Source organism: Salvelinus sp. IW2-2015, linkage group LG27 (assembly GCF_002910315.2).
Source record: "Salvelinus sp. IW2-2015 linkage group LG27, ASM291031v2, whole genome shotgun sequence".
In the NCBI taxonomy this organism is placed as follows: domain Eukaryota; kingdom Metazoa; phylum Chordata; class Actinopteri; order Salmoniformes; family Salmonidae; genus Salvelinus; species Salvelinus sp. IW2-2015.
This window is the reverse complement of record NC_036867.1, coordinates 34,800,006-34,822,416: the sequence shown is the minus strand read 5'-3', so window position 1 is coordinate 34,822,416 and position 22,411 is coordinate 34,800,006. Positions and strand designations below refer to the sequence as shown.

General features: G+C 42.9%; 1 protein-coding gene and 2 pseudogenes across 1 annotated transcript; 1 reads left to right on the top strand and 2 right to left on the bottom strand.

Moving 5' to 3' along the window:
• Positions 1 to 3,373, bottom strand: part of LOC111953713 (cytoplasmic protein NCK2-like) — a 58,555-nt pseudogene extending 55,182 nt beyond the window's left edge.
• A 93-nt stretch (positions 3,374 to 3,466) lies between these two features.
• LOC111953567 (diphthamide biosynthesis protein 3) lies at positions 3,467 to 4,433 on the bottom strand. The gene is made up of 3 exons (XM_023972942.2): positions 4,175 to 4,433; positions 4,015 to 4,089; positions 3,467 to 3,789 (listed from the first exon to the last, which is right to left on the bottom strand). Exons 1-3 carry the CDS (start codon positions 4,280 to 4,282, stop codon positions 3,715 to 3,717), a joined length of 258 nt encoding a protein of 85 aa, XP_023828710.1. The 5' UTR covers positions 4,283 to 4,433; the 3' UTR covers positions 3,467 to 3,714.
• Positions 4,434 to 13,938: 9,505 nt separating this feature from the next.
• LOC111953187 (four and a half LIM domains protein 2-like) overlaps positions 13,939 to 22,411 on the top strand; it is a 15,361-nt pseudogene continuing 6,888 nt past the window's right edge.

Genomic DNA, 22,411 nt, shown 5'->3' with positions numbered 1-22,411 from the left:
TGGCAGCCACGTTATATTCCTTCTCGCATCTATGGGCTCTCCTCCTCTCACCTTTTCCCTTAGCTTGTGGACTTCAATGCACAACACATCAGCTGTATGAGACCAGGCGAAAAAACCTTTACAAGCCAAACCAAAYCATAACCTCTACACACAGCCTACATCGTTGTCACCATATTAGCTAAAGTAACGTCATAGTCAACATAGCTAATAGAACTAACACGTTAGCAAACTCGCTACAAACATGAAGTCACGTTACAGAGTACAGTTAGTAAGCAGTTCAGTAAACGGTTTAGCAATAAATTAGTAAAACCAAAAGTTTACCTTGACTTGGCAATGACTATCTGTTGGATAGTCATAGCCAGCTAGCTAACATAGTATCCCTGTTTGCGCTGGATGTTTAAGTAGGCTAAACTAAAAAAAATAGCTAAGTAAGTGAAAGTGAGAAAAAATAATACAAAATATAGCTTTCTCTAGCTTTCCTTCATTTTTGAACAAATTATTTTGTTCAAAACTATTCAACTATTGTCTTTCTCGCTCTTTGAATCAACTACTCACCACATTTCATGCACTGCAGTGCTAGATAACTGTAGCTTATGCTTTCATTCTCTGATCTTTTGATTGGGTGGACAACATGATATGTTGGAGGACGTCCTCCGTAAGTTGTCATAATTACCGTGTAAGTGTATGGAAGGGGTTGAGAACCATGAGACGCCTTGGTTTTGTATTGAAGTCAATGTACCCAGAGGAGGACGGAAGCTAGCTGTCCTCCGGCTACACCATGGTGCTATCCTATAGAGTGCTGTTAATCAATTATTTGGTGACGTTAATATATTTAGTATAGTTTTATCTAAAAATGATAACTTTAATGTTTTACTATTTTTATGAAATTCACTGGAGGAGGATAGTCCTCCACTTTCTCCTCTGAGGAGCCTCCAGTGGTTTAGGTGTGGCCAAAGAAAATGTAGACCTAAGATCTGGTGTTCATTGCACGAAAAGGTTTAAGTCCCATCTTGCCTACACCTCTTGGGCTTGCAAGCCAACACCCTCTGACATAGAGAGAATAATGGTTGAATCTTCTTCATCGCCACAGTTTCAGGTTGTTACAGTTGAGCAAAAACAGGTACACCACACCTTATCATGGCCATCAAAAAACTATCACCTCACAATAAAACAACAGAAACGCATAGGCAGAATGTATTATATTTTATATATTGGGTGTGTAGTTCAACAATTACACTGGGCATGTATGAGCACGTATAACAGAGAAGAGAAAAAAACATTAATGCTCATTGCAAAAAGGCCTACATGTTGCTCACCAAGACCGTCTAACTACAGTATGTAAACAAATGTACCACGAAGGAAAATCGAAGCAGAGTGATTATTCAAGAGATATAATGTTAAAGTTTGAAACATAACTAATACAATGTTGCAAAAAATATTAGCAAAAGCGCAAACACTCATCTCCGTCGTAGCCTACCAAGCGGCAATGGGCTATTGTATTGTACTGCCATGGACAAAGCCACGGAGGAGATAGAAAACCGCATGGACAAACACAACAATACTATTTTACTTTCTCGGCGCCGAATCCACGAGCCTTATTCTAACTGTTGTATTTTATAATCTTCAAAATAAAAATTCTGAATSTGCTCGTAATGGTGTCATTAACCAAAACCCACAAATGCCAGTCATCACCAACTGCACCTCCCGTCAAGCAAGCAACCATAACTTTGCGCTCAGTTCGTCAGCGTTTCGTTGTGTTCTTACCTTGGTGGTTTCTCCAGTTGAATYGGATTATCAGGTCAGGAATTTGCAAAAGTAGTCTTCGATATTCACTTTCGAAGTCTAAAAGTTGACGTTTAAAAACCAATATGCTTGGTTATCTTTTAACGACTTCTTTTTTTTTCGCAGGCCCTTCAACTCGCTGGGTTGCTCGTCTCCTCCTCTACCTCCAGCTCAACCAACTGCCTTAAAATGTGACGTCACGCCTGCCAAAAGGAGTGGGTAGGGAGCACAGAGCACAACACAATTATTGTACATACATTACATCACATTTGCATTGTCTTGTATGCCTATCCCTCTCAGCAGAGCAATTCATGACTGTTTGTGACTGATTATCACACTTCACACAAAGGATTATCGTCACATGAATAATTACTATTTTCCTCCAGATGTGAGGGAGTRWCGATACATAATGCCATCCACACAAACATCATGGGCGCTACTGCTCAGTGCTCTAACTCTCTCCCTCAGCAGTGACCTGCTCTGTGAGGCTCCTCTGACTGAGTGCTGGTGTGTTTGTCAATGCCTGCCGTTGCTGTGGCCCCCCTGATGAGAGATGCAGTTAGACGTATTGACTTGTGCTCAGCTTCCTCCCTCGCCACAGCATCAGCCACAGAGCTGACTGGATATTGGATAAATAGACAGGCAGGACCTTCAATATCATGTGAAGGACAYCATCATGTTCTCTCCCTGGATATGTCCCAAATGGCACTCTATTCCCTACATAGTGCATTACTTTTGACCAGAGGGCCCACAGGGCTCTGGTCAAAGGTAGTGCACTATATAGGGAATAGGGGGCCATTTGGGATGCACAGCTTCTCGCTCTGACAGGTCAGGCCCTGCTGTGAAAGAGCTGGTGGTGTGAAACAGTAGCTACGCTGTCACAGTATCAGTCAATATTGTAATATGGTTACATGGGTCTTTGGAATTAGTCATTTTATTGTATTGGCTGAGGGACGATTCTGTACTCTTCCCGGATTTAAAGGAATGGACTGGTGTAAGAGAAGTATGGTGGGAACTTGCRTGCTAGACCCAGYTTACGCCAATCCAATGTTKKTTTTTTAAATCCATGAGGGGGAGAGAAGGGTAGGTAAATAGGGAATTGTAATTCAGCCATTTGTTCATCCATAACATACACATCGTAATAAACAGCCAATATGAATAATTCATGTTTCACGTATGACTCATAGATTAAAATGTAAGGGTCAAGAAGATCACTGCCTCGCACACAACCACCAGAGCCAAATCCTTTTGTTATAAATCATGGCATTACGAATGGCAGAGCACTAAACTGTTGAAATATGTACAAGTAAAGGGTATGTAAGGCTATGTAAGATTGGCCTAAGCATGGGATAAAGAGTTTCCACCATGTTTCTTACACCAGCTCATTCCTTTTAAATTGAAACMATCTCAGAAATCCCAAGGATAGTATCTGTAGGTTAGAATAGAGAGAAGTCTATACACCCATTTTCTACACCCATTTTCCCAACGGCACCCTATTTATTCCCTGTATCGTGGACAGTAAGTAGGCCTGTATTTTTCCTTGAACATCTGCCCCCCCTGCTGTTCAAACAGAAAAACTACAAGCAGTTAACAAGAAAAAAAACCAGTATTCACTTCATCCTGATTTAATCTTGAGGCATCAACAAAAATGCATAACATGTTTATAAAAAAGGGAGTGAAAGACTTAAAAGAATAAAGGATTTTATTTAAATACGTTGTGCAAATAGTAGTAGTTCGGGTCCTTTACGTGACTCTGCAAAATCAATGCCAGGGAACATGTGAATGAGTGCTGAGAATCCTCCATCCCAGACCTCACCAGTGAAGCATGTCGTTCATAATGTGTCTTTGTGTTGTGTGGAAGCACATACAAATGCAGCAGGGTCCACTTTTACTGATGGGAGATGAGAAAATGAAGGGGACATGTCATCGYTGTCAGGAGGACTGAGTCAGTTGCAATCTGCTCTCTGTAGTTGGTGCTTCGATTATCTCCCCAGACATAAATTCCTCCTGGTGAATTGAGGTGAACGGAGAAATAGATTAGTCATCATGAACACAATAGTTATAATATCAGAGAAAGATAACAAATCTATTMAATGACAAGTAGCTAGTAGGGTGGGGCCACCAATAGACTAGTCTCGCGAGGCCTCCTAATTCTCGTTTAGTCTCGTTTACTCGATCAGAACKTGAGAAACCGAGACTATCGAAACACCAACATCAAAACGGAGAACCAACCTTGTCGTAGATTACTTTAACAATGAGCGAGCAGCTCGGACACGTCGCTACCTCTTCACCATTTTCCAAATCCTCCTGAAAGTAGAGATTAAATACAACAACCATCACAGGCTAGTTGGCACAACGTGACTCGCAGGGGATCTTCTCACGATGTACTTACTTTGGTTATGGCAAATCTGTCGCCACATGGGCAGGGAAAATAGTATGTCTCTTCATCCTCGTCATATTCAAAGTCCTCGATCTCAACTTCGTCGTGAAAGACCGACATTATGAGAGCCAATAATTTTATTCGTACCCAGCTAACTAGTTGGAGACATTCCTCTGTTTCGCGAAAGTGTGACGTGCGATATCTGCGCAGTCGCAGATCATCGCGTCATTAAAAGTAAGACTAAACATGACCACCAGGGGTACCATAGAGTTCTCTATCTTTGGTTATGCTCCTACAGTGCAGTCTGAAAGTATTCAGACCCCTTGACTTTTCCCCCCACATTTTGTTACGTTACAGCCTTATTCTAAAATTACAATTAAATGTTTTCTTCATCAATCTACACATAATACCCCATAATGACCAAGTGAAAACAGGTTTTAAGATTTTTTTGCTTATGTATTAAAAATAAAAAACAGAAATACCTTATTAACATAAGTATTCAGACCCTTTCCTATGAGACTCGAAATTGAGCTCAGGTGCTTCCTGTTTCCATTAATCATCCTTGAGATGTTTCTACAACTTGATTGGAGTCCACCTGTGGTAAATTCAATTGATTGGACATGATTTGAAAAGGCWAACACCTTTCAGAGCAAATACCAAGCCATAATAACAAAGGAATTGTCCGTAGAGCGCCGAGACAGGATTGTGTCAAGGCACAGATCTGGAGAAGGGTACCAAAAAATACAGCATTTAAGGTCCCGAAGAACACCGTGGCCTCCATCATTTTTAAATGGAAGTAGTTTGGAATAACCAAGACTCTACCTAGAGCTGGCCGCCCAGCCAAACTGAGTAATCGAGGGAGAAGGGCCTTGGTCAGGGAGTTAACTAAGAAGCCGATGGCCACTCTGACAGAGCTCCAGAGTTAATCTGTGGAGATGGGAGAAACTTCCAGAAGGACAACCATCTCTGCAGCACTCTACCAATCAGGCCTTTATGGTGGAGTGGCCAGACAGAAGCCACTCCTCAGTAAAAGGCACATGACAGCCCACTTGGACTTTGCCAAAATGCACGTAAAGGACTCAGACCATGAGAAACAAGATTCTCTGGTCTGATGAAACCAAGATTTTACTATTTGGCCTGAATGCCAAGTGTCACGTCTTGAGGAAACCTGGCACCATCCCTACAGTGAAGCATGGTGATGGCAGCATCATGCTGTGGGGGTGTTTTTCAGTGGCAGGGACTAGGAGACTAGTCATGATCGAGGGAATGATGGAACAGAGCAATGTACAGAGAGATCCTTGATGAAAACCTGCTCCAGAGCGCTCAGTACCTCAGACTGGGGCGAAGGCTCACCTTCCAACAGGAAAACGACCCTGAGCACACAGCCAAGACAACGCAAAAGTGGCTTTGAGTGGCCCAGCCAGAGCCCGGGTTGAACCAGATCGAGCATCTCTAGAGAGACCTGAAAATAGCTGTGCAGTGACGGTCCCCATCCAACCTGACAGAGTTTGAGAGGATCTGCAGAGAAGAATGGGAGAAACTCCCCAAATACAGGTGTGTCAATCTTGTAGAATCATACTCAAGAAGACTCMAGGCTCTAATCGCTGCCAAAGGTGCTTCAACAAAGTACTGAGTAAAGGGTCTGAATACTTATGTAAATGTGATATTTCCATTTTTTTATTGTGTGTAGATTGATGAGGGGGGAAAAACAATTTCATCCATTTTAGAATAAGGCTGTAACATAACAAAATGGGGAAAAAGTTAAGGGGTCTGAATACTTTCCGAATGCACTGTAAGCCAATTTTCCCAATTGGGACTTTGAATGAGAATAGAATGGTCTGCATCTGTCTTGATTAAGTRAGTGTGATCCACTAATGTATCCTGATAAAATTCACAGATGTCACACCTGACAAAAATAAATCGATGGGAATTGATGAAGGTTTTTGTCTCTGCAACACCTCCTGTGTGCAATAATWCATTGGGTAAACGCTTTAACTTATCAATGTGAACGTTACCTAGTTGCCTAACTAAGCTATGGGTTAAACCACAACAGATTAATAAGCACCTGCCTGCACAGGGAGAGAGAAAAAATACATTGTTGAAACGCATATGAAGTTGAATGTTTTCTTCTTGTTTCAAATTYTAGGTTGAGTCATGGGGTGAATCCAAGCATTCAAGAAGAAAATGTAAAAAATTCAAGGACACAAAGTTCATATATAGGAGGTAAATTAGAATTAAACAGACCCTCAGGTTTGGCTACATGCTTTCACCATTACTCCTACAACTTGTCTTTGCCCACCAGCTGGTCAAAGGGTTATGTTTCAGCGACCTTTAATCCCCAAAGGACATATGATCTCAAACACATTACCCACAATGATTTAAGTCAACCCAATTAGAAACTTAATGTCAGCACTGTAGTCCCACAAGTTTCATCAGAATGTCTTCCAGTCAGAGAATGCCATGGAGACCCATTCTCCTATGAGTGAGGAGTGACCTCACTCAGTCGAATGTACCAGAGATTTATGGCCTCCGCTTCATATCTGTATAAAGATACGACCAGATRGATCAGGTGATGTGGAAGAATTAAGGAATTAATGGACACATTTTTATTTATGTCTCTCCATGTTTGTTTGTCCCATCATTCAGCTACAGCATTATTCGACTATTGGGGCAGTTCTAGGAAGCAAGACTTTGTGAGAGGAACAACAAAAAAATAGAATGAGATAGCTTCTGTAGTACTAGCATGAGAGAGTGACACATTTTTAGGCCTTACTGCCCCCCCCCCCCAAAAAAAAATGAATTGACCTAATCGTATCAGCATTGCTTTTCAGGATTATTTTGACTTGGGATTCTCCACTTTACCCAGATCTGACATGGTCTTCCTGTAGTAATCACAAACACAAATACACACACAATCAGCAGTGAGATTTGACAGGTTCCAGGCGCTACAGGCTTTACATCACTTCTCCATACAGGTCAAAGTACCATAGACCTGGGGAACAGATAAACCACTCCTTCCACTTCTTGGATTTCTCACCTTATCAAAATGATGATTCTGTGAAATGCTCATTTGGGATCTGGATTGGGCACAATTACATTTTGTAGGCCTAATTCTGAAATATCTTGAGAATTCCCTTACTTGGAATTGGTTATAGGTAATGAATGTGATTTTAGGCTGTTGAGCATGCTTGTACATCACATTAAGGTGCTGAACTACTTATCYAACTGAGCTGTGTGTGTGAATTAACAGTACCTTTCTAGGGTATGTTACATCACATGATTAAAGACCCAGTTACTCATGGAATCATCTGTGTGTCACGTAGCGTCTTCCAAGTACAACCTATTATGCTATTTGATTCTGAGAACTCTTGATGGAAGATCATCAGTGCACAAAGCCCTAAGAGATTTGCTGCCAGAGTGAAACTATGAAATAAGACGATTCATGTTATGAGGCTGGATGGAACTCGTGAGGAAGGATGAACACATGAATAGGGGAAACAACAAGAGAACCAGCCTCATGTGATCATCAGTCGTAAACARCAAACCCVGAGAKRATAATTGCATAAGCAGAGTCAGCAAGGGTGAATTAAGTGGATTTGTCAATTAAGACTTCAGAAGGCTCGACTATGCTCAACGGAAAAACATCATCCCAAATTCTWAAAGGGATGAGTCAACACATGATAGGCTGAAATTCAATTGGGACACTGAACTTATTCTTCCAGCAAGTGAAAGTTGACTTAGTCCGCATCAGTATTGGGAATTATTGAATGTTCAGGCAGCTGGTCAGTGGTTGCCRTTCTTCACCGTATCACTGGTTCCATCAGTTTCTAGTGGCCTGAGTGTTACGTAAACCCAACGTGGGTTTCTKTAAKGAAATTCAATATACTGTGGTTTATCTGTATGTTGTATCAAACTCTTTTTTGACCAGGAAAGTAGACTGAGAATGCATTATCTTCTAGACCTACAGCAATGAGCAGGGGAGGAAGAGAAAGGTTGAATAAGTGAATTGGAAGCATTACCATTGGCTCTAACCTGTAGCYGGCAGGGAATCTAATCCAATTAAATTCTGTTTAGCTAGAAATCAAATTTGTGCTCCCATTTGTTACATCAGCTCTACAGAGACACTTAATGCTAATACAAAGGGGGATGCCATTGGATTACCGCTGAAAAGGATAGTTCAGATGAGGGAACAAAKGCTTCACATGAAATGGCACCCTATTCCTTATACACTACATCACTTTTACCAGCATAACCTCGTCCCCAGGCTAATTGCTCTGGAGCCGGCTGGTGGACAAGACTAGACACAGCCTCGCATAACCCCGGGGCCCTATAAAGAGATATCTCGTGCCATTTAGGATTCACCCAAGATACACTGGCGGTCCCGGATCTACAGAATCACCAGCTGAACTGTATTACATGGCTGCTTGTATCACAAGGCTCTAGACTAGGAGACAATGTCCTACTCGTGTTTACTATACATTTTGTGRTCCTCTGTAGCTCAGTTGGTAGAGCATGGCGTTTGCAACACCAGGACAGTGGGTTGATTCCCAGGACCACCCGTATATAAAATGTATGCACTGTAAGACGATTTGGATAAAACTGCTAAATTGCATATATTGTTAGTGTATTATTATTATAATATAATAGATAATAATATGTTAATATATGCGATTTTTATTATATATTCTGATATTATCTTCATTAGCAAGACATAACCAGGCCGAATGAAATACATGGGTTAACAGGTTTCACTGAAYGGAGTCCACTCAGTCCACATGAACTCATATAAAAGCGGCATTTTGAAGAATTCAAGAATTTGCTCATGTGATTTTAGTTGATGTATTGCTGTTGATGACTCCTGTATGTCTCTTGTCTCTTTAACGAGTGCTTATTGACGGCTCCTTGCGTTCCTGGCCCCTGTCCCTGATCAGGAGACCATCTTCTGGCGTCCAGGCAAAGACATGTCTTTATGGGGATGATGACTGTACAACATCTGCGCACAGTCCATATGTTGAACAGTCAAGGTATATTTAAAAAAACAACGCTGACCCTGTTTGGATGGCGGAGAATGTGTCTCACAACAAGTCAAGTTATTGACTTTGCACGCCAAGTCCGACATTTTTATATAGAGAGTACTAATGGAAGAACGTGGTCAATGACGAGCACCAATTGACCTTATTCTTCTATTTCTCTCTAATGAAAAGCCATTGGACAACGGGTTGACATTAATGGCATTTATTAACTCTTCCTTAATATTAACCACTACAAATTGGCCTCAGTTTACTTACAATGTTGACAGATTTGTTTTTGATTGACTTAAGTCAATTAGAAGTGACAATACTTTACCTTATCTGAACTGAGGTCCTGTACAAAAACAATCCCTAGTTCCTAGTTCCCTAGGAAAGTTGTAGGGCTGGACCAGGGTCTGTTTTTTGTACCGGGTCTAACTGTTAGTAGAATGCTTGACATACAGTGAGTATATGAAACATTAAGAACACCTGTTTCCATGACATAGACTGACCAGGTGAATCCAGGTGAAAGCCATGATACCTTATTGATGTCACTTGTTAAATCCACTTCAGTCAGTGTAGATGAAGGGGAGGAGACAGGTTAGAGAAGGCTATTTAATCCTTGAAATACTTGAGACGTGGATTGTGTATGTGTGCCATTCAGATGGTGAATGGGCAAGACAGAACATGTAAGTGCCATTGAACGAGTATGGTAGTAGGCGCCAGGCACACCGGTTTGTGTCCTCTGGGGGGGGTGTTACAACTCAATATTAGGAAGGTGTTCCTAATGTTTGGTATACTTAATGTATGTTCATCATCAGAAGAACGGGGCACTTAGGCAGTGGGTCATGTAAATATCTGGGAAGTCAGTCCTTTGATATGGCTACCCCTGGTCTGGTGAGATGAGTTTTAAGTGGCAATGGGATCAGGGGAGTTACTGTAGCAGGGGCCCAGGCCCCTCAAGTCGACAGCCCATTCTCTGCAGGGACTCTGTTCTGGCGTCCTGGCATAGCTCTGTGCTGGCTGGCCTCTTGAGAGAGTGCGTCAGAACACAGGCTGGCATGCACTCCAGTCACCAACATAAAAGACAACTGTTGCGGAGCTCCAAGTCCACCTGCCCTGATCCAGCTAACACTTACCAAACTCACTTTTCCTTATAGCTTTGTGAGAGCTTATTATTAACATTGCTTGGCTAGCCAGCGCTGTTCATGCTTGAGTCTTCTGCGAGAAAGCTATTCCTCACTTTGACTATAAAGAGGTGATTGTTAGACCAACTGGTTTAACAAGACGCCCAGGGCCAGATTCCCGGACACAGTCTTTGACCTTGAAACATGTTCAATGGAGATTCTTCATCAAAGRTGCTTTAGTCCAAGAATACACATTTAGAAAAGAGGGTTCCTTAAGGGTTCTTTGGGAAAGGTGATGGTTCTATGTGGAATCATAATGACTAAAGTAACCATTTGGCTCATTAGAATATTTTGGGACGTGGTTTGCTCACAGGTCTTTTTGAGCAACTGTGTGTAAGAGTGTCTTGCATCAATTGAGAACTGTTGTCTAAATCAAGGTTTATCAATTCTCTCCTTAGAAACCCCTGGCAGTTGCAGAGCTAGCACAGCTGATTAAACTAGTCAATTAACACCTGGAAATGTAACAATATAATATGGCTAACCAGAAAAAATCATAATGTATGGCTCTTCAAAAGGTCATTTGTAGAACCTTTGAGATGAGGAAAGGTTTTTATAGAACCATTCTCCATAAAGATTCTATAAAGAATCATTGAAAGGGGTTCTATACGGCACCAAAAATTCGAATCAAATCAAATCACGTTACAGTATTTGTCACATGCGCCGAATAAAACCGGTGTAGACCTTACCGTGAAATGCTTACTTACAAGCCCTTAACCAACAATGCCATTTTAAAGAAAATAAAAGTGAAGAAAATATTTACGAAATAAACTAAAGTATAAAGAAAGTAACACAATAAAATGCAAATATGGTGTTGCAGCTGTAAAAAAAACAATTGAGGATCTGAGGACCCATGCCAAATCTTTTTAGTCTCCGGAGGGGGAATAGGCGTTGTCGTGCCCTCTTCACAACTGTCTTGGTGTGTTTAGACCATAGTTTGCGGTGATGTGGAAACCAAGGAACTTGAAGCTCTCTACCTGCTCCACTACAGTCCCGTCGATGTGAATGGGGGCGTGCTCGGCCCTCCTTTTCCTGTAGTCCATACTCATCTCCTTTGTCTTGCTCGCATTGAGGGAGAGKTTGTTGTCTCTGACCTCCTCCCTATAGGCTGTCTCATCGTTGTTGGTGATCAGGCCTAMTACCACCGTTGTGTCRTCGGCAAACTTAAAGCCTGTGGGGAAGCACCTGCTTTCAATATTCTTTGTATCCCTCATTTACTCAAGTGTTTCCATTATTTTGGCAGTTACCTGTATATGAGTGCTGCCAAAATGCAAAGTAYATACTACACTGAGGGGTCATCTAGGAGCACTTCATTAGCCTGGTCCCAAATCTGTTTATGCAGTAGGTGTTGACAAGACAGCACGTCACCGCGAAGAGATAGGCCGGCAGTCACAACATGTCCTCACTCAGTCACTCTCTTTCATTTCTTCAATAGATGTTTCCAAGACCAAGGAACTGTCTGGAGTCATACAAGTCTACACACACCGTCTCTCTCACAGYTTATCTGTGTCAGGACATTAACATTCCCCTTATCACATTAAGTGTCACGTTCGCTGGAATAATTATCGGACAAAACTTCAGCGCGATATGGTTTCCACATAATATTTATTTGAAAACGCACAAAACAACAAAGAAAGAAACAAACAACGAACCGGTGGAAAAAATGCTACTTAAATATGATACTTAAAGCTGCCTCTAATTGGGAATCATACCAAACACCAACATAGAAAAACTAAACTAGAACCCCACATAGAAAATAATAACTAGAAAAAMMCCCAGTCACGCCCTGACCTACTATACCATAGAAAAACAAAGGCTCTCTATGGTCAGGGCGTGACATTAAGTYCAGGCTATGTTTGGAACCATACTCATGGTTTGGGTTGTCCCCAGGATCATGAGTGCTAGATGACGTTAAAAAATGAAGAGAAATATTTCACTGCACCCAGGACCTTTTTGTCATACACTTTTGTTGGAGTGAATGTCACAAGGCAGAGTGGAATTTCAGAATGTGGGCCAACGACCTTCATTTGATAATAAGACACATCATTTTTACATCATGTCTGTTCATGAAACAGCTCTTAATGGGTTCCGTATGACTAAGAAAGAATTGGACCGTAAAATGTGATTATTGTTGGATGGAATATGTTGTAAAAAAAATCCCTTCAGTTTGGATTAGGGTCTCCGGATGGATTCAATGTCAGTTGACACATTTTATGTAATCATATGTTTGTATTGGAGTTAAACCAATCTGTATAATTATCATTAACCATTCATCATGTTGTAAAGCCCCCAACATAAACATTGCATAGGCAAACACAAACCACAAAAGGCTTGTTCAGTATGGTATGAGCAAGGTCACAATAAATGGATTACTGTGAGGCGTGCAAATTGTGTGTTAATTGACGATGGGTGCACTCTACTCTACCTCTCCCATCTTACAGTATCACACCCCCTACTCTACCTCTCCCATCAGACAGTATCACACCCTCTACTCTACCTCTCCCATCNACAGTATCACACCCTCTACTCTACCTCTCCCATCTTACAGTATCACACCCTCTACTCTACCTCTCCCATCTTACAGTATCACACCCCCTACTCTACCTCTCCCATCTTACAGTATCACACCCCCTGCTCTACCTCTACCTCTCCCATCTTACAGTATCAGACCCCCTACTCTACCCCTCCCATCAGACAGTATCCCATCCACTTCCCTGCCCAGCCTTAATGGCTACAACTGGAGTAGCTTTATATAACGATGGTGAGGGATTGGCTATGAGACACGAGGGGCCTGGTATTGATGATTCTAGCACACAAATGACGGAGAACAAACAATGTAATCTCATGATCATCCATCAGGAATGAAAAACACCGGTTTAGAATAGATCAACTCTTGTTTCAACTAATAAACTAATCATGGTAGTCAGTCTGGACCTTGGTTATTTGAATCAGTTAGGTTAGTACTGGGCTGGCTTTGAACGTCAGCCTGTTTCCATCCAGTAGCCTTCCAGGACTGGAGTYGAAGACCCTCCTCAGCTCAACCTGATTCCCCTGACATGGTGAACTCACGTAGCCCTGTTGCGTGTGATTTTGTTTTTCTCGGGAAACCTAGAATAATCAGTAATGTCCTCCTCAAGAATATTAGACGCAGGTCGACAGGAGGCCTCTTGAGGTCATGTTAAGCCGTTCCAGTCTGTCTGTCAGGGCCATTGTGKCCATTGGAGATATCAAACCTCTCCTGGAGTGGAGTGTGAGTAACAGGAGCGGAACACAAATCCCTTTTTCCAGAGGCCACAGATGAAGTGAGCTTACTGAGAGTCCACTGTTGGAAACATTATATTTCTCTTTAGACCTATTGCGTTTTATGTAGCAGCCATTTTTTTTTCATAAAAAAAAAAAAACCTCAAATAATTGTCCATGGGATGGAGAGGGATGGTAGATCAAGTATAATAATTTGCATTTGTGACTGCATGTGTGCTTGTGTGGGCATGCCTGTGTATCTGTGTGACAGTGTTCTCTCTATAATATACAGTGAAGCCATAAAAGGCCACTGTTTGTCTGATGGTGGGGAGATGTAAAGTTCTGGCTCCAGTGTAGCTCAGTAGTTACGTTATATTTATAGCCTCAGATCAAGTGGTCCGGCCCATCCCTGTCACCCCACTGCCCAGTCCCCGGGTACTGCTGCTCTTAAACCAATCAAGCAGAGACTAGGACTGGTCTTCTCCCTCAACTCTCTGTCTGCTCTGACTCCTCTAGCAAAGAGCACACAGGCTGAGGCTGCCGCACTCACAGGTAGGAGGACACTTCTCCGGACACTTCTCTCTCTACTCTGGCTCTGTCCACTGTTCTGGTAACTGACTACTGGTCTACTCTCTTTTTTACACTTCCTTTGGTTATTCTAGACATCGGTATGTTGATTTCTGTCTGTTCCACTGCTTCCACCTCACTTGCTAACTGCAGCCACTCACACAGCTGAGGCTGAGCTGCAGACGCTTTCTTCAGGCTAGAGCTTGTTCTCTTGGCAGCAAGTGAGCTTTTTGGATTTGTGAAACTTTGTGATGCTTTAGAGCTAACCCTCATCCTTTTTAATTAGGTGGTTGATGTTTGTTTGATACATTTTGTTTCAGATTAGTTTCAAATGCTTTGATAAATACAGATATCAATAGCTATCAGTAACTACCCACTGGGCACACGTAATTTCAGTAAAGTTACTTGGAACCAACTGGAATATACACTACCGTTCAAAAGATTGGGTCACTTAGAAATGTCCTTGTTTTTGAAAGAAAAGCAAAAAAATGTGTCCATTAAAATAACATCAAATTGATCAGAAATACAGTGTAGACATTGTTAATGTTGTGAATGACTATTGTAGCTGGAAACGGCAGATTGTTAATGGAATATCTACATAGGCGTACAGAGGCCCATTATCAGCAACCATCACTCCTGTGTTCCAATGGCACGTTGTGTTTAAAGGCTATTGATCATTAGAAAACCCTTTGCATTATGTTAGCACAACTGAAAACGGTTGTACTGATAAAGAAGCAATAAAACTACCTTCTTAACTAGTTTAGTATCTGGAGCATCAGTATTTGTGGGTTCGATTACAGGCTCAAAATGTCCAAAAACAAATAACTTTCTTCTGAAATCCGTCAGTCTATTCTTGTTCTAAGAAATGAAGGCTATTCCATGCGAGAAATTGCCAAGAAACTGAAGATCTCGTACAACGCTGTACTACTCACTTCACAGAACAGAGCAAACTGGCTCTAACCAGAATAGAAAGAGGAGCGAGAGGCCCCGGTAAAAACTGAGCAAGAGGACAAGTACATTAGGAGACTAGTGAGAAAACAGGCAGAGTCCCTTCTGTTCAGTTTCTGTTCTTTTCCCATCTTAATCTTTCTTTTTATTGGCCAGTCTGAGACATGGCTTTTTCTTTGCAACTCTGGCTAGAAGGCCAGCATCCGAAGCGCATCGATCAATTAGCCTTTAAAAATGATAAACTTGGATTAGCTAACACAACGTGCCATTGGAACACAGGAGTGATGGTTGCTGATAATGGGCCTCTGTACGCCTATGTAGATATTCCATTAAAAATCAKACATTTCCAGCTCCAATAGTAATTTACAATATTAACAATGTCTATACTGTATTTCTGATCAATTTGATGTTATTTTAATGGACAAAAAATGTGCTTTTTTTTTTCGAAAACAATGACATTTCTAAGTGACCCCAAACTTTTGAACGGTAGTGTATGTTGAATTGACGTCTGTGCCCAGTGGGTATGTTTTAGAATGACTATTTGGCAGTTAGTTTCAAAAAGGCCTTGGCAGTAGTCTCCCCTGCAGATTCTGAAAGTTTAAAGTGCTATTTACAGTTTCAAATGAATAATTCAATAGCAGTGCATAGATAGAATACAAGCAGATGACATCAGGCCACAACCTCTCAACCCTCTTTGGCAAATTCTTAGATCTTAGATTGTACTCCAAGTAGGCCTGGATATGTATGCTCTTTTGCAAAAACTTTGACCTGCTACGATGAAGTGATGCGAGATGGACTGAAAGCTGAAGAGTACGTCGTCTTTGAAAACAAAGAGCGGCTGAATACAGGAATTAGTGCAGTGTGGCTGGATGAAATTAGATGGAGTTTTGGGTGGGCTGGGCAGTTGCCTGAAGGGCCACGTTTTTGGAGTGGGGATGCCCYTCCATGGTAGGGGCCCTGGAGTCACTCATCGTGATCTTTTATTAGCCATGGTGTCATGGTAGTGTCGTGACAATTTGTGTGGCCTGTAAGACTCTATGGCCCTGCAATGAGATTATGGCTAAAGCAACAAATGGTGGTCCAGGGACCAATGTTTGGTCTGTAACAGTATAATTACAATAATAGAGATCCATTGTAGACCTTGAATTAGACAGGAGATTGAGGGGAAATTAGATCTCGTTGGGCTTAATGTACGAATCCATGTACTGTAGTAAAAGGGTCTGAACTACTACTAACGCCTGCCAAAGGTTTTGAGCATGACTCTGATTTGGGAATGGATGAATTGAGGTCTTTGTTGTGGTAGGGAAATGGGACAGGAAGTCAACTGAAATTAGATTTGGATTGTTATAGGCTACTGCATGTGACAGTGTGTCACAACTACGCTCATGTCTTATTCTGAAAATTGGAAGTATCTACACATCATGACAGAGATCTATCTGCATCTTATACCCAACACTTTTCAGATTTTTCTAGACTACAGGGGGGAGGAAGTATGTCAATGTGCTGGTGAATAAAGTCTGCAATGCAGGTTTAATTGAATTAGCCTATTTCTTGAGACTTGAAGACAAAGTTCTTCAGTTGTCCTTGACAGATCAAATTAACCTGCAAACCATTTGTGGAGGTGAACGAGTTACGTTGACTGTTGTGGTGTGTGTTGGAGGAGAAGGAGTTACGTTTGAGTGTTGTTGGTGTGTGTGGAGGAGAAGGAGGTACGTTGAGTGCTGTGGTGTGTGTGGAGGAGAAGGCAGTTAGGTTGAGTGTTGTGGTGCGTGTGGAGGAGAAGGAGTTACGTTGAGTGTTTGTGGTGTGTGTGGGGGAGAAGGAGTTACGTTGAGTGTTGTGGTGGTGTGGAGGAAGACGTTACGTTGAGTGTTGTGGTGCGTGTGGAGGAGAAGGAGGTACGTGGAGTGTTGTGTGGGTGTGGAGGAGAAGGAGTTAGGTTGAGTGTTGTGGTGCGTGTGGAGGAGAAGGGGGTACGTTGAGTGTTGTGGTGCGTGTGGAGGAGGAAGGAGTTAGGTTGGAGTGTTGTGGTGCGTGTGGAGGAGAAGGAGTTACGTTGAGTGTTTGTGGTGCGTGTGGAGGAGAAGGAGGTACGTGGAGTGTTGTGGTGCGTGTGGAGGAGAAGGAGTTAGGTTGAGTGTTGTGGTGCGTGTGGAGGAGAAGGGGGTACGTTGAGTGTTGTGGTGCGTGTGGAGGAGAAGGAGTTAGGTTGAGTGTTGTGGTGCGTGTGGAGGAGAAGGAGTTACGTTGAGTGTTGTGGTTGCGTGTGGAGGAGAAGGAGTTACGTTGAGTGTGTGGTGCGTGTGGAGGAGAAGGAGTTAGTTTGAGTGTTGTGGTGCGTGGTGGAGGAGAAGGAGTTAGTTGAGTGTTGTGGTGCGTGTGGAGGAGAAGGAGGTACGTTGAGTGTTGTGGTCGTGTGGAGGAGAAGGAGGTCGTTGAGTGTTGTGGTGTGTGGTGGAGGAGAGGAGGTACGTTGAGTGTTTGTGGTGTGTGTGGAGGAGAAGAGGATACGTTGAGTGTTGTGGTGCGTGTGGAGGAGAAGGAGGTACGTTGAGTGCTTGTGGTGTGTGTGGAGGAGAAAGGGAGGTACGTTGAGTGTTGTGGTGCGTGTGGAGGAGAAGGAGTTACGTTGAGTGTCTGTGGTGTGTGTGGAGGGACGGAGTTAGGTGAGTTTGTGGTGTGTGTGGAGGAGGAAGAGTTAGGTTGATGTTGTGGTGTGTGTGTGGAGGAGAAGGGTTAGGTTGAGTGTTGTGGTGTGTGTGGAGGAGAAGGAGTTACATATGAGTGTTGTGGTGTGTGTGGAGGAGAAGGAGTTAACGTTGAGTGTTGTGGTGTGTGTGGAGGAGAAGGAGTTACGTTGAGTGTTGTGGTGTGTGTGGAGGAGAAGGAGTTACGTTGAGTGTTGTGGTGTGTGTGGAGGAGAAAGGAGTTACGTTGAGTGTTGTTGTGGTGTGTGGAGGAGAAGGAGTTACGTTGAAGTGTTGTGGTGTGTGTGGAGGAGAAGGAGTTACGTTGAGTGTGTGGTGTGTGGTGGAGGAGAAGGAGTTACGTTGAGTGTTTGTGGTGTGTGTGGAGGAGAAGGAGTTACGTTGAGTGTTGTGGTGTGTGTGGAGAGAAAAGGAGTTCGTTGAGTGTTGTGGTGTGTGTGGAGGAGAAGGGAGTTACGTTGAGTGTTGTGGTGTGTGGTGGAGGAGAAGGAGTTACGTTGAGTGTTGTTGGTGTGTGTGGAGGAGAAGGAGTTACGTTGAGTTGTTGTGGTGTGTGTGGAGGAGAAGGAGTTACGTTGAGTGTTGTGGTGTGTTGTGGAGGAGAAGGAGTTTACGTTGAGTGTTGTGGTGTGGTGTTGTGGAGGAGAAAGGAGTTACGTTTGAGTGTTGTGGTGTGTGTGGAGGAGAAAGGAGTTACGTTGAGTGTTTGTGGTGTGTGTGGAGGAGAAGGAGTTACGTTGAGTGTTTGTGGTGGTGTGTGGAGGAGAAGGAGTTACGGTTGAGTGTTGTGGTGTGGTGTGGAGGAGAAGGAGTTACGTTGAGTGTTGTGGTGTTGTGTGGAGGAGAAGGAGTTACGTTGAGTGTTGTGGTGTGTGTGGAGAGTAGAAGGAGTTACGTTGAGTGTTTGTGGTGGTGTGTGGAGGAGAAGGAGTTACGTTGAGTGTTGTGGTGTGTGTGGGAGGAGAAGGAGTTACGTTGAGTGTTGTGTGTGGTGTTGTGGAGGAGAAGCAGTTACGTTGAGTGTTTGTGGTGTGTGTGGAGGAGAAGGAGTTACGTTGAGTGTTGTGGAGGAGAACAAGGAGAAGGAAGAGGAAGGAAGGTGTGTAGCTCTGTTCCAAACTCCTCCTATTGAGTCATGGACATCAACGTCAGCACACCGCCTCCCCGCCCCTGCCAACAGCTGCTCCAAATACTTTATCTTGTCATCCTGAGATCGTGGATCATCCGGGTCCATTCCAAAACGGGGAGAGGAGGAAGACAGGGGAGGCAAAGAGGGAGAGAGGCCTAGAAATATCCACTGCTGTCGTAAACCTCTGCCAGAAACAACCTGTGGAATGAAGTCTCCTATTATAAGAAAGAGATACRCAATGAAATGCATCACTGCATACCTCATTGTCAATTACTTCAAACTCTGCTCCTCTGCAGTGTTGTATTGTGTACCACTGGGTGGCTACCACAGGAGGCTGCTGAGGGGAGGACGGCTCATAATAATGACTGGAACGGAGCGAATGGAATGGCATCAAACCATGTGTTTGGAGTATTTTACACCATTCCACTCATTCCACTCCAGCCATTACCACAAGCCCGTCCTCCCCAAATAAGGTGCCACCAACCTCCTGTGGCGTCTACCCCATAGAAATGGACTTACTAAAAAGTCCCCCAGACCTCAGACTGCCACAGATTGCCACAGACTGCCACAGACTGCCCCCTCAAAGTTCATTCTAACTCTATGATCTATGCAAGGCGTCTGGCTGTCTGTCCAGGACAGAGGGGGGACACAGTGGAACTCACTGGGGACYTCCTGCCCCACAAAGGATCATGAGCGGGATAACTAGGGGTTAGCCAGGGCTGAATGGGGAGACACAGCTGCGGGGCCCAGAGCAGACTTTGGCACAGCATGCCACCCCTTCTCTCTCYTCCATCTTTACAGGCTTGAGTCATCTTTCCACTGTATCCCAGAGCTACACATTGTGTTTTACTAGAATAGGCATACATTGTTGTGTATTGTTCTTACTGTACACCAGCTAGGATTTTTGGACCAAATACATGATATAAAATTCAATCGTATGAGTACACCTAGCATTTAAATAAGTATTCATTGATACAATTAGCATTTCACCAGGCACAGATGTCAATTCAACGTCTATTCCATGTTGGTTCAACGTCATTTCATTGAACCAGTGTGTGCCCAGTGGGAACTACAGTATTTACATTTCTGGCTGATTACAACATTCTACCACTTTAAATGTGAAGCTCTCRGCTGTGTCCTCAGCTGATGCGATAGCTCACCAAAGCAGCTGATTGCGTGACCAATTTRCTCTCGCGGACTTCCTTCTCCGAGCTCTCATTGTGACTTGAATTTTGGTCCATTGATTGAATGTTACGAGAATGTTGTTCTCAGTTGTTCATAATACCCAAATTGAATTAATTACTCAGYCTGAAAGCCAGAATTTGTAAGAAACTGGTTGAAATGAATCAGGCGGAGGCCCAGCTACAATTGTCAGGAATGTTTATTTAGAGAGCTCTGACGTGCATATACAAAAACGTTCCTTTTATCCCTTCTCTTATACTACGCACATACATACACACWATATTTGGATTATCCCCTGAAGTCTCACCATAGTTTATTACCACTCAGCTGACAGTTCCAGTCCCCCCCAGATACGGAAAACCTGGAGGGGCTCTCGCTGTCTTATCTTATCTCCACAGAGTTATAGCTGGGTCGGTTCAAACATAGGTTAAGGAGTCTCTTTGCTTTCTTTCGGCACATACATACATTCCCTTCTTCCCCAATGGTTATCATTTTTAATTACCCCTTGTCCATGCTACATAACCTCTAATCCTAATGGTTAAGTTTCTGGGTAGAATTATTKAATCATTTATCTTAAACCTTGATAAAATATTTTAAAATTGAACCACAGAGATACTTTTATTTCAGCTACGTTAGTACATTAGTAAGCCTTATATGTCGTAGTCTAGTGCATTATGTCATTACATCACATTGACCTTGTGGTCTCATGGTTATTGAGATCAATCCACTATTAAAATTACATCACATGTTGATCAAAATCAAATTTTACCGTGAAATGCTTACTTACAAGAACTTAACCAGCAATGCAATTTTAAGAAAATATAGTTAAGAAAATACTTACTAAATAAACTAAAGTAAAAAATAAAATACAAATATATTTAAAAAATGGAAGAATCATGAAACACTGAAACCAATTTTTCACTCAGGGGAAAAACTTCAATATAAGTCACATTTTCACTCAGTCTCCCATTGAAGAAACTGGGTGACTCTAAATGTTTATGTCCTCTTTTACAGGCAAGAGAGCAAAGGGAGAGATTTGATCCAAAATGGCGGAACGCTACGACTGCCATTACTGCAAGGAGTCCCTGTTTGGGAGGAAGTATGTGCTCAGGGAAGCGAACCCCTACTGTGTGAAGTGCTACGAGAACCTGTACTCTAACTCCTGTGAAGAGTGCAAGAAGTCCATTGGCTGCAGCAGCAGGGTAGGTGGTCCACTAAATGTGGTGGTGTACAGTAGAGTTTACCAGTACCCTAATTCGCTATACTGTGATAGGTTGTATTCCTTCCTACTAGTATTCACTTAATTTCTATTRCCCAGGTGTTAAACAGAACWTGGAATTAGAACATGAGTCGATGGAATTAAAACACAAATAGCCCAGACCCAGGCACAGTCATTGACCTAGAGGGACACAGGACATACCACTATGCACCGACTCTCAGCACCTTAGCACACATGCACTCACTTATGCACACACGCACCCACACAGATATACACACACACACACACACACACACACATATACGTTCAAGCTACACACACATCACAACTGCTGCTACCAGACTCTCATTATGACTGCTTAATACACTGCTCAAAAAAATAAAGGGAACACTTAAACAACACAATGTAACTCCAAGTCAATCACACTTCTGTGAAATCAAACTGTCCACTTAGGAAGCACCATAGTTGCAGTTCGTGCTGACTACAAATATCACACAGAAAATTATCAATGGAAATCATAATTTATCAACTCAGTGGTCTGGATTTGTAGAGTCACACTCAAAATTAAAGTGGAAAACCACAACTACAGGCTGAATCACAACTCTTGATGTAAGTGTTACATTAAAAACAAGTCAAGAATGAGGGCTCAGAGTGTCATAAGTGTGGCACTTCCCGACGTGCCTGATATGACCTCCCTTACACACCATGGGCATGCTCCCTAGATGAGGTGGCGGCATGGTCTCCTGAAGGGACTCTCCTCCCAACTGGACTAAAGCATTCCGCCACATTCCTGGACAGCTCTGTGGTGAACGGTGGCGTTGGTGGATGGAGCCGAGACACATGTTGTCCCAGATGTGCCAATTTTGGATTCAGGTCCTGGGGAACGGGCGGCCCAGTCCATAGCATTCAATGCCTTCTCTTGCAGGAACTGCTGACACATCCAGCCACATGAGGTCTTAGCATTGTCTTGGCATTAGAAGAACCAGGGCAACCGCACGGCTAACCGGCCATATGGTTCACAAGGGGTCTGGAGGAGTCTCATCTTCGGTACTAATGGGTCAAG